The sequence below is a fragment of the Camelus dromedarius genome, chromosome 3 (assembly GCF_036321535.1).
Source record: "Camelus dromedarius isolate mCamDro1 chromosome 3, mCamDro1.pat, whole genome shotgun sequence".
NCBI classification, from domain to species: domain Eukaryota; kingdom Metazoa; phylum Chordata; class Mammalia; order Artiodactyla; family Camelidae; genus Camelus; species Camelus dromedarius.
In genome coordinates this window covers 47,980,775-47,994,155 of record NC_087438.1, presented here as the reverse complement: position 1 = coordinate 47,994,155, position 13,381 = coordinate 47,980,775, and the positions used below count along the sequence as shown (strand labels likewise).

At 35.0% G+C, this 13,381-nt stretch overlaps 1 protein-coding gene across 3 annotated transcripts in view; it reads right to left on the bottom strand.

The window, feature by feature from the left end:
- Window positions 1-13,381, bottom strand: part of FCHO2 (FCH and mu domain containing endocytic adaptor 2) — a 110,689-nt gene that overhangs the window by 54,264 nt on the left and 43,044 nt on the right. For all 3 annotated transcript variants that reach the window (XM_031446701.2, XM_064481442.1, XM_031446707.2), the window contains 2 exons: window positions 12,864-12,962; window positions 12,021-12,117 (listed from right to left, as the gene is read on the bottom strand). In XM_031446701.2, coding sequence (XP_031302561.2) covers window positions 12,021-12,117; window positions 12,864-12,962 — 196 coding nt within the window. The remainder of the gene's footprint in view (window positions 1-12,020; window positions 12,118-12,863; window positions 12,963-13,381) is intronic.

Sequence of the window (13,381 nt, the reverse complement as noted above, 5' to 3'; positions counted from 1 at the left end):
ATGGAATTTCAGTCACTGTAAAATCTTCTAAATCTCCAAACACAGATTCTTGGCACTGAAATATAATCTCCTCCTACATCCAAAATCTGACACTGCCTCCACATCCCCAGTCTGAGTCATAATCTCACTCTCTGTGATCCTGATAAAACCTTCAGGAATTATACTCTGCTCACTATAATCTCTTGGCTTCTGTTACAGAAGCCACATGACTTAGTCAGAACTGACTGGACTAGAAAGCAGATTACCACAAACCAAGATTACCTAGACCAGATTCTTTGTAGTCTAGGAAAAAAACAAAAACCTGGGTTAATTCTGAGCCTTGCAATTAAGGAACAAGTAAAAATATGTAGAAATTACTAGGAGCATCTTATATCGTGCCTGGAGAAACAAAGAAAACCATTCTGCAAAAAACAAAAAATAAAAAAATTTAAGCAGTAGAAATGCAGAGATTGAATAAAGAAAAAAATGATACCTAGTGTGGTTATTGGTTTGAATTTTCTCCTGTGGCCTGGCTATATTCCTGATTTTGGATCCTTGGGATACCTCAGTTTCTTTCCAATAAATTTCCTTTTAAGTTCAAATTGGTTTGAGATAACTTCTTTTACACACGGCAAAAAAAGAACCGAAAACCTGACTTATGGACATGTATTATTTCTATTTTGAACAGAAAAGCTTGTATGCGGATGGAACACAGTTAAAATTTTTTAATAAATGACATTTCTGAAATATAAGATGCCAAATCTTTTCAAATTGTAAAATATATATTAAATATAGAAATATATATTAAAAATAGAAATAATAACAGTTTCTGGAATAATAAAACTATATATACTCTTTAAAAACCTGACTTATGGACATGTAAAAACTATAATTAGCTTATTTTACTTTTTTACTTCTATTCTGTTAATGCTTATACACTGAACATTTTAAATGGCTATTTCAAATTAGTGAACTAAGCTTTCCTTAAAACCTACTTCAAAACAGTTTAATATTTACTTCACAATTAGGGTTCTTATTATGATAACCAATTACTGTGCTGTAATGTGACTACAGATGTAGCTGGTGCAGGATGTCAGTTTAAACGATTTCTGAATCCTAGAACAGCAGAATCAACTTTTGAAAAAAGATTATGTTGCAGGAAATGGGGCACAAGAGGATGGATTCCACAGGAGAGTCCCTGGGAAGCGCCTCAACAAGAGTTCTTGGCTTTTTGCAGGAAAGAATTCAAGAGCAAGCCATAGCAGAGTGAAAGCAAGTTTACAGACAGAGTGCAGGCTGTCTCAGAAGGCAAAAGAGAGCACCCATGAGTGCAGGATTGTTAGTTTTTATGGGTTTGGTAACTTCATATGCTAACAAGTTGGAGGATTTTTCCAACTACTTTGGGGAAGGAGCAAAGATTCTCAGGGATTGGGCCACTGCCCACTTTTTGGCCTTTTGCGGCCAGCCTTGGAACTGTCACAGAACCTGTGAGAGTGCCATTTAGCATGATAATATATTACAATGAGTGTATAATGAAGCTCAAGGTCTACTGAGATTTGAATCTTCCACCATCTTAGTTCTACCCAGTTTATGTCCTGTACTTAATCGCTGTGCTCCTTTAATGGCTGTGCTCTGTTCCCTTCCCTCCTGTCTCATTTAGGTATTGTTATGAGCTACCCAATTCTAAAGTATTATGGCAAAGCTGCTTCTATACTACACAAGAAGTACATTCTCTAACAAAAGGGTAGGCAAAGGTTTTCTGAAAAGTCAGGTAATAAATATTTTAGACACTGTGGGCCAGAAGAGCTGTCACAGCTAGTGACCTCTGCTGTTGTAGTAGCATGAAATCAGTCATAGACAATACAGAAAGAAGTGTGAGTGTGTTCAAAAAATCTTTCATGGACACTGATAGCTTAATTTTATAATTTTATGTATCACAAAATATTGCTTTTTCCCCCCTAATCATTCTTTGCTTGTAGGCCTCACAAAAGGGGGGGGGGGCTGAATCTGGCTTAATGGCCATAGTTTGCAAACTCCTGCTCTAAAAGATATACAAGATAATCACTATCAGGAGGCATACGCATCCCACAGGGCGGAGTTCATGTCTCTGTCCGAGGTGGCTTGGACACAACAGATGGGAGTGTACTTCATAAAGTGGAGCTTTTCTATGTTACTGTCTTTGGGAGTTCTCCTCTTTACTCAGCTATTTGTGCTGATCTACACTATCCTCTTCACTAATCATCATACATTCTTTTCTCTTTCTCTGGTCATTCCCACTTGCTATTGAATAGAAAACGCAAAAAATCAGCAAATCTGGTGTGGTTTGTGGGTCTTTGGTCTTTTTAGCTATTTTAAATTTTGCTTTCTGCTTCTCTGTTTTGTTTTGTTTTGTTTTAATTGAAGTACAGTCAGTTACAATGTGTCGAGTTCTGATGTATAGCACAATGTCCTAATCATGCATATACATACACATACTTGTTTCATTTTTTCATTAAAGGTTATTAGAAGATATTGAATATAGTTACCAGTGCTATACAGAAGAAATTTGTTTTTTAATCTATTTTTATATATAGTGGTTGACAATTGTAAATCTCAAACTCCCAAATTTATCCCTTCTCACCCCCTTTCCTCCAGTAACCATAAGATTGTTTACTATGTCTGTGAGTCTGTTTCTGTTTTATAGATGAGTTTGTTAGTATTCTCTTTTTTTCTTTTTTCAGATTCCATATATGAGTGATATCATATGGTATTTTTTTTTCTCTTTCTAGCTTACTTCATTTAGAATGATGATCTCTAGGTCCATCCATGTTACTGCAGATGGCTTTATTATATTCTTTTTATGGTTGAGTAGTATTCCATTGTATAAATATACCGTAACTTCTTTATCCAGTCACCTGTGGAACAGAATAGAGAGCCCAGAAACCCACAGATCTACAGTCAATTAATCTTCAACATAGGAGGCAAGAATATACAATGAAGAAAAGACAGTCTCTTCAGCAAGTAGTGTTGGGAAAACTGGATAGCAGCATATAAATCAATGAAGTTAGAGCATTCCCTCACTCCATACACAAAAATAAACTCAAAATGGCTTAAAGACTTAAATATAAGACAAGACATGATAAATCTCCTAGAAGAAAACATAGGCAAAACATTCTCTGAAATAAATCTTACTAATGTTCTCCTAGGGCAGTTTACCCAGGCAACAGAAATAGAAGCAAAAATTAACAAATGAGATCTAATTAAATATATAAGCTTTTGCACAGCAAAGGAAACCATAAGCAAACCAAAATGACAACCTACAGAACTGGAGAAAATATTTGCAAATAATGCAACTGACAAAGGCTTAATTTCCAGAATATATAAACAGCTCATACAACTTAATTAAAAAAAAATACAAAAATGGGCAGAAGACCTAAACAAGCAATTCTCCAATGAAGACATACAAATGGCCAACAGGCACATGAAAAAAATACTCAATATCACTAATTATCAGAGAAATGCAAATCAAAACTACAATGAGGTATCACCTCACACTGGTCAGAATGGCCATTATTAAAAAGTCCACAAATGATAAATGCTGGAAAGGGTATAAAAAAGGGAACACTGTTGGTGGGAATGCCATTTGATGCAGCCATTATGGAAAACAATATGGAGATTCCTCAAAAAACTAAAAATAAACTTATCCAATGATCCAGCAATCCCACACCTGGGCATATATCCCAAGGGAACTCTCATTCAAAAAGATACATGCCCACCAATGTTCACTGCAGCACTATTTACAATAGCCAAGACATGGAAACAACCTGTATGTCCATCAACAGATGACTGGATAAAGAAGTTGTGGTATATTTATACACTGGATAATACTCTGTTTCTCTGATTTAAAACAAAAAATTTGGGAGTTTCAGTCAAGATGGCGGAGTGGTAGGACTACGAGCTTCCCTCTCTTTGTGACTACAACGAAACCACAACTGAATGCTAAACAACCACTGAAAAAGTCTGGAACCTAGCAAAAAAGATCTTCTGCAACTGAAAACATAAAGAGGGAACCACAGCAATACAGTAGGAGGGACGTGCTTGTGATGTAATTTGGACCCCCTACCCCCAAGGTGGGCGACCCACAAGCTGAAGATTTGTTAAGCCACAGAGGCCCTCCCACAGGAGTGAGTGCTCTAAGCCCCACGTGAGGCTCCTCAGCTTGAGTCTTGGCATTGGGAAGACAGGGAGACCACAGGACATCTGGTTTTGAAGTCCAGGGGAGCTTGGCTCTGGGAGTCTCACGGGACTGGGGGAAACAGAGACTCCATTCGCTTGAGAAGCGTACATGGAAATTCACATGCACCAGGTCCAAGGACAGAGGAAGAGATTTCATAGGAACCTGGGCCAGACCTGCCTGCTGGATTTGGAGGGTCTCCAGGGGACGTAGGGAATAGCTATAGCTCACTCAGGGGACTTACAAGCTGGTGGTGGACATTCCGGGAGTGTTAATCTCCATGAGCTTTCCTGGAGACTGACATCTTGATTGGATCATTAGCACCAAGACATAGCCCCTCCCAACAGCCTCAGGCCAAACAACATACAGGGTGGGAACACAGCCATCCCATCAGCTGACTTGCTAAGCCACAAAGGCCTCTAGACACAGCCCCTACCCACCAGAGATCCAGGACCAAGCTTCACCCTGCACCTCCTGCCAGGAAACCTGCATAAGCCTCTAGTCCAGCCTTATCCACCAGGGGCAGATACTAGACATAAGAAACAATAATCCCAAAGCCTGTGGAAAGAATCTACAAACACATAGATAGACGATATGAGGTGGCAAAAGAATATCTCCCAGGCCAAGGCACAGGATAAAATCCCAGAAAAAGAAATAAGTGATGAGAAGATAGGTAATTTATCTGAGAAAGAGTTTAAAGTAATGATAGCCAAGATGTTCAGAGAACTCAAGAGGAGTATAGATGCACAGAGTGACGTTTTTAGCAAAGAGCTGGAAAATATAAAGAGTACCCAAACAGAGCTGAAGAATAAAATCACTGAAATGAACACTACACTAGAAGGAACCAAGAATAGATTGACTGAGGCAGAAGAACGGATCACTGAGCTAGAAGACATATTAGTGGAAATCACTACTTCAGAACAGAAAATAGAAAAAAGAATAAAAAGGAATAAGGATAGTTTAAGAGAACTCTGGGACAACATGAAGCGCTCTAATATTCGCATTATACTAGTCCCAGAAAGAGAAGAGAGAGAGAAAGGACCTGAGAAAATTTTGAAGCGATAATAACCAAAAACTTCCCCAACTTGGGAAAGGAAACAGTCACATAAGTCCTGGAAGTGCAGAGAGTACCACATAGAATCAGCCCAAAGAGGAACACACCAAGGCACATACTCATCAAATTGACAACAATTAAGAATAAGGAGAAAATACTAAAACTAGCAAGAGAACAGCAATGAATAACACACAAGGGAACTCCCATCAGGTCATCAGCTGATTTTTCAGCAGAAACTCTACAGGCCAGAAGGGAGTGGCACAATATATTTAAAGTGATGCAAGGGGAAAACTTACAACGAAGAATACTCTATCCAGCAAGGCTCTCATTCAGACTTGATGGAGATATCAAAAGCTTCACAGATAAACAAAAGCTAAAAGATTTCAGCACCACCAAACCAGCTTTACAACAAATGTTAAAGGACCTTCTCTAGTCATCAAACCATAAGAAAAAAGAAGAAAGAGAAAAAGAAAAAAAAAAAAAAAGAGAGAGAGAGAGAGACCTACAAAAGATTGCTTTGGCTGTTCGAAGTCTTGTGGTTCCTTATAAATTTTGGAATTGTTTGTTCTAGTTCTGTGAGGAATGTTGTGAGCATTTTGATGGGGGTTGCACTGGATCTGTGGATTGCTTTGGGTAGTGTAGCCATTTTGATAGTGTTGATTCTTCCAATCCAAGAGCACAAGAAATCTTTCCATTTCTTTGTGTCATTTTCATTTTCAGAGTAAAGGTAACCTCCTTGGTTAAGTTTATTTCTAGGTATTTTGTTGTTTTTGATGTAATGGAAATGTCTCTGCCAGTTGTAAAATTCTGATTTTTGAAGTGGAAAAAAAAAAAAATGAAGGGCCACAATTGGCAAAATACCCTTTTTTTTCAATGGGTGAGTTGTATTCTACTACATATACATATACATAAACATACTGCATCTTCATTATCTATTCAACTATTGACATGCACTTAGGATACTTCCATATCTTGGCAATTATAAATAATGTTGCTGTAAATAGCAGGGTGTATGTATCTCTTTGAGTTAATTCTTATTTTGTGGTTGGCTTGATTCCTTTGCTAACTATGTAAGTTTAAAAAGCTAAAGCTCTAAATGTTCTTAGAAACAATGAACAGTACATATATGTAAATTTAAAAATACCTGTGCAGTAAAAAAAAAAGATCAAGCCATGAAAGAAACTTAAAAGGCATATTACTAAATGAAAGAAGCCAGTCTAAAAAGGCTAAAAACTGTACGATTCCAGCCAAATCACATTCTGAAAAAGGCACAGCTATGGAAACAATAAAAAGATCGGGGTTTGGGGAGAGGGAGGGAGGGCGGGATGAACAGACAGAGCACAAGGGATTTTTAGGACTATAAAATTATTCTGTATAATACTATAGTAGTGGCTACATGTCATTATGCATTTGTCAAAACCCATAGAATGTACAACATCAAGAGTGAATCCTAATGTAAATTATGGACTTTGGTTGATAATAATGTGCCCATTTTGGTTCATCGATTGTACCAAATACGCCACACTGATAAGGAATGTTGAGGGTAGGGGAGTAGTATATATGTGTGGGTGGGGAGGGCTATGTGCAAACTCTGTATTGTATGCTCAATTCTGTTATGAACCTGAAAGTGCTCTAAAAGAATAAAGTCTATTAAGAAAAAAAAGAAAAAGAGTTCAATTAGAGATTTGCAGATACTAACTAATATATATAAAATAGATAACGAGTTCATATTTTATAGCACAGGGAACTATATTCGGTATCTTGTAATAGCTTATGGTAAAAAGAATATGAAAATGAATATATGTATGTTCATGTATGACTGAAGCATTGTGCTATACACCAGAAACTGACATACTGTAAACTGACTATACTTCTATAAAAAATAGAGAGAGAAAAAAAGAAAAAATAATAATAAAACAAAAAATTTGTGGTGGGAGTGGTAGGAGGCTCTATTTATAGGTTTGGCATTATTTTAAATCCGTGGGGGGTCTGGAAAGATGATCACTAGATTTTAATTTTTAACTATATATGCTTTACCTTATACTTTAAAATAATATACCTAATGTAGAAGATAAAATAGTCCAAACATCTAAACTAATCAATTCATTTCATTTAGGTAGTCTGACCACAAGAATTTCACTTTTTCCTTTTTCTTTGTGACAGGTTATATTTTATGTTTACCTTTCTGGGGCTTTTTCTATTTGTCTTTAAACACAGTATAGTCCCTGGAAATCTTCAAATGGAAGCTACAAACTGGCATTATCATATATATAATGAAAACATAGATAAGCTTCGCAACAAAATCTTTTAAACATATTACACACTAGCCTACCAATTTTTTTAAGTTATTTATCCTCTTGTTTCTTATTTTTGGAAACTTGCTTAACTTTTATGAATTATAAATAGCATACAATAATATTAGCAGAATAACTGTAAAACTGAAAACTTAAAAAAATATGGATTTTAATCTTTTGTAATTAAATCATATGAGAATGGGAAGAAATGCTAGGATAATGTCATTACACCATAACAAGATATTCAAAATTAGCAAACACCTGTTTATTCATGACCATTTCAGACCACAGGTGCTTTGATATTCAAAGCATCCCCTTAAAGTGACTCAAATTCCAGAAGAGCAAGGCAGTACTATACTTAAAATGTAATGACAAAAACAGTATAGAGGTTCCTCAAAAAAATTAAAAATAGAACTACCATATGACCTAGGAATTCCACTTCTAGTTATTTATCTGAAGAAAATGAAATCCTTATCTCGAAGAAATATCTGCACTCCCATGTTCACTGCAGCATTACTTATTTACAATAGCAAAGGAAACAACCTAAGTGTCTACTGACAGATGAATGGATAAAGAAATGTGGTGTGTGTATGTGTGTATATATATATATATGTACACACACATACAATGAAATACTCAGCCTTAAAAAAGAAGGAAATCTTGCCATTTGTGACAACATGGATGGACCCTGAGGGCACTGTACTAAGTGAAATAAGACAGAGAAAGACAAATACTGAATGATCCCACTTACATGTGGAATCTAAAAAAAAACTGGACTCATACACAGAGAACAGATGCCCACCCCCCACCCAACCACATGGGCAAAATGGGTAAAGGTAGTCAAAACATACAAACTTCCAGTTATAAGATAAAATATGTCCTCTAGACGTTAATGTACTGCATGGTAACTTTAGTTAACAATAATATATTATGTATTTGAAAGTTGCTGAGAAAGTAGTCATCCCTCAGTATCTGAAGATGACTGGTTGTAGACTAAGACCTCTGCGGATACCAAAATCCGAAGATGCTAGGCTTCCTTACAGGGCATAATGCAGTCAGTCCTTCGTATCCATGGGTACAGAATCTTCAGACAGAGTGGGCCAACTGTAATTCTTAAAAGCTCTTATCACAAGAAAAAAAACGTACAGATGTTAACTAAACTCACTTTGGTAATCATTTCACAATACATATGTTTATCAAATCATTATGTAGCACACCTAAAAGCTAATACAATATTATAGGTCAATCATACCTCAATAAAAAAAATGACACTACATATAAGAAGTATAAAATAGTGCCTCAATGAATAGGGGAAAAAATGTAATGCTCTCAAAGTGTTTGATTTACATAGGAGAATTGGAGACGTACAGTTACAGGTTACATCTTTCAAAAGATAACTAAATAAAAAACATTCACTTTTCATTGCAAGAGAAATAGGTTAACTTTTAGTTATAAAAAATTTTTAAAGAACTGAGCCTCTTGTTTTCTTTTTAAAATGTGTACCTCATAGGACTAAAACCAGTTTACAAAGGAACTCATCCACCAGAGGGAGCCCTTACAAAACAGGAGAAAAAAATGTTAACAGCAAAATAGTATACACAAAGATTAGAATACATCTTAGAAAACAAAATCCTTTAAGTCCATGAATTCCATACAATCCCATGTTATTTTCATGAGAAACACAGTTTTTATCATTGCAATCGGCTCCCTCTAGTGCCCATGAACGGAACAAATATATATGAAAGAACTGTAACTAGTCACCCATAGCAAGTCAACTAGAGAAGTAATATTCATCCTTTCCACTCCACCCCCACACCCACTGTACTCCTTCCCATCCCTCCCCAAGTTAGTTCTGGGACCACTTATTTTGAAAATCGGCCACCTATACACACAATGTCAACAATCACCCTGAAACAGTCACCTAATTCTGGGTTTAGTAATTCCAGGAAAAGCCCATGTCATCACCAATCTTGGCTTCCCTCTTACCATTTAGTTACAGAAATTCTCTATATGTCTTAGAGTATCTTGAGGCCAATAAATTTAAATTTATAAATAAACAATATCCAATAGTAACTACCTATTAATCAATAATATATTAATTTTTGAAAATGACTTTTATAAAGGACTCAATAAATGCTACATTACCTCATGTAAACCTCACAACAACCCCATGAGTATGTATTATTACTATCCTTACTTTATAGATGAGGGCAATGAGGCTTGTAAGTCTCACTGCTAGTAAAGAACAGACCACAAACTACAGTGCTAAGTACTGTGCTACACCATAGATAAGAAAGTAACTGAGTTTTCTCTTGAGATAATTGTAGATTCGCATACAGTTGTTTAAAAAAAAAAAAAGAAGAGTACAGAAAGATCCCTTAAACACTTTGCTTGGTTTCCTGCAATGATAACATTTTGGAAAACTACAATATATTGTCACAAACAGGATACTGATGACAGTACAATCTATCAACCTCACTTAGGGTTCTGTCTAAAGGATTTTAACCAGCCAATACACACTGGCTTTACTATCAACACTTCTAAATACTCCAGATAAAATTTTTTCAATTGTTTTTACCTCTCTTAACTGGTCTTCACTTATAATTTAATCTTTAAAAGAAATTTCAGGGTTTCTCACTATCCTATAGGTTATGTATCTCAGTATCCTCATTCTCTCCACGTATGTGAACTTATTCTAATTTCTCCAAAGCATGGGTCTTAGGGTCAAAGATCCTAAAATTTAATCTCAGTGTTCTGCCCTGTACTTAATTTAGGCAAATAATTTAACCTCTCAATACTTCCCTCACCCATAAAATGGGAACAATAGTACCTATTTCAAAGAGTTCCTGAAGATCAAAGTTTGCCTGCAAAGCAACTGGCACAGTACATGGCACAAAGTAAGTACTCACTAACCTTTAACCATAATTATTTACTATTCCTTCACCGAGATTTTTCTAATAGCAAATCCATCCATTCCAACCTCCTTAATAGCCTAACCTTACCATTATATGCCCATCTGTTCATTCTTACAACAAAAAATGCAGTGTTAACACATTAAGAAGATAAACAGATGAATCAAATACAGAACTTTTCTTCACAAGAGCACAATTACTAAAATTTAAGGTAGACAACAATGCCAAAAAAAAAAAGTACAGGTAAAGTTCTCTGATGGTGGAAGTAACACATGACCTTGCTCTTTAAGATTTCATTCATTTGGCAAAAACTGGAAGATGTGGGACAGGAAAAGAGTGGGATTTAACATTTTCTAGAGTAAGGACATAAGGGTAACTTAGGTGCCAAGAGCAAAAGGGGGGCATATATAGGAAACAGCAAGCAGTTCAGGTTGGCTGCAGTGCAGGATGCCAGAAAAGAAATAATGGAAATAAGACTGAAGACTGGGCAAGGCCAGATCCCGAAAGGCTTTGAACCTAAGTCCAGATCTAAATTTCATTCTGTCTGTAATGAAAAGTCAAAGATTTATGAGTAATACAATTATAAGTTCATAATTATATAGCCAAAACATTAATGTAAAATAGACTATAAAAGACATCTCTACTATTTAGAAACCTGCTGATACAATCAGGTGGGTAGTGAAAGCATGGAAAGGTCTCAAGGGAAAAAAAAAATACTAACATAATTGAATCAATACAATTTGAAAGTCAGTGAAATGTGGGAAGAAGGAAGTGAAGACGATTTAGGTTTTAAGTCTTAGTTCCGTGAACTGCGCTGAAAAAAGATGGCTCCCAGACTTCTCTATAAATCACTTACTCATTTTCCTGAATTCCAAACTATATTTTAACTTATTTACTGGATTGAGTTAATTTTTACCTGTGGAGTGAAACAAATATCTTACAAGAAGATGGTATAGTAACTAATAAATGCAAGAAATCTAGAAGATGGTAGGTATGCTGAGTAGAAGAAGGGAATGGGCTGCTTATTACGTTTGATATATCATAACACGCTTACTAAAAGTAAGATTCAGGAAACCTGTCATCATCTGTTCTTATAATAGGAACCAGGATTCCTGTACTCGGTGGTATATCGCCAGTGTCTAAAACAGTGCCTGGAATTCTGTTAGCACTCAATAAATATATTTGTTGAATACGTAAGTGAATGAGAAAAAAAAAAGGTTATTAAATTTTAAGAAAGGTTCTCCATTGGCCTCAATGCTCTGAGGGCTCAATATTCTCTCCCATTCTTTCTGTTATTAAAAAGGCCTTTTGTTGCTAAACTTTTGAAAATATAAATTGTAATATATTTAGTAATGGTTATGATAACCACTTTAATGCTAAATTATTAACTACTAAAGGTCAAAAGTCAAATATATCGTGAGACACAAAGTAAATGATATCTGAGATTTTACACAGATTTTTAGGTATCTCCCAAATTCCATTTTGTAATTTTGGAATTTAAAGGCAAACATATTTGTTACTGGATGGGAAATCTGAGTATGTTTCTTTGTAGAGTTTTGTCATCTTACCAGGTCTTTCCTTCCCAGTGCCCTTAGACTCAGCAAATTTTTGTATCAAGCCTTCAACTGTAGTATTAGCCATGTTATTTATAAATTCTTCATGGACCTATTAAAAATGAGATAGATAAGTTTTTTTATTTTCCATAAATATTCTTATTCTATTTCAGACAAAACTTCCACAGAACAGTTAAAAATCATTACACCAAAATATGTGTTTTTTGACCCAGTGCCTTTGAAAATTTTCATTTACCTAACAGGCTCTGTTACCTCATTTAAACTGTTAGTAGATCTGTGATTACAAACCACTGTGGACATGAACCCCTTAAGATACGGCCTCATGGCCTTAGAAGTCAAGGGACTGCCCTGTTTCCATCTTTGAGTATTTTAGAGACATAAATCTTATGATAAATAAAACTTGTATAACAATGAAAATAGTTTTAGATCTTTAGTAACAAGGAATAAGGGACAATCTTTCTCTACTGTATTTCAATGGACTCTAAATGTCATCACTAAACCTCTTTTATATTTTTGGAGAATTTCTAAGCACAAGTTCCACAACTTACTGAAGCTGCTATTCTAAATTTAAAATAGTAAAACTTTAAAAAAGAAATATTCAAAAATTGTCAATCTCAGAATTTTAATGTAAAGAGGACTGAGCATAGTTAATTTTTTAAATTTAAATTATCATCCTTGATAGGCAAACAATCAAATTCAGGTTATTTTATATTTAACACACATAAATGCACTCTTTATCTGAAATAATTCAGTACCACGTTATGAGTTTGGATTTTTAAAGAGTCTTAAATGAATATAAAATTCTCATGAATCAGTTCAACAAAAGTAAAAACTTACCTGGCCTATCTGCAAATGAATTTCCTTTATAGCACTTGACAAAGATCCTATAATTTCCTTTATGTGAATAAGATGAGTTTCTTCAATATCTTGAAATTTCTGGGTAGCAAATATAAAAAATTATACACACACAGATATATTCTGAAGTCATCTTAATACAGTTAACCAAATTTAGCAAGTTACTATTATTATATAATGTTTAACAATGCTTCTAGACAAATGACTCTGGTAAACATACTGAAATAAAGCATTGAAAAAAGTTAACTTTTTGTTATGCCATTTCTCAGGCAAATATGAATTTTTTCAGAATTAGAAGATCCTACAAATTAAAATCTACAATCTTGGTCAGAAAATCAGAAGGAAACCCACTAAAGAATAGTGTCACAAAAACCAAAGGAGAAGTGTTTTTCAAAAACTTAAAAACAATTAGTCGGCAGAGCTAAAACTATAGTTTACTTCTTAGGACTTTACAATTTAGCCCACAGACTCTCAAAATGTCTAACATTTGAAATGTTATT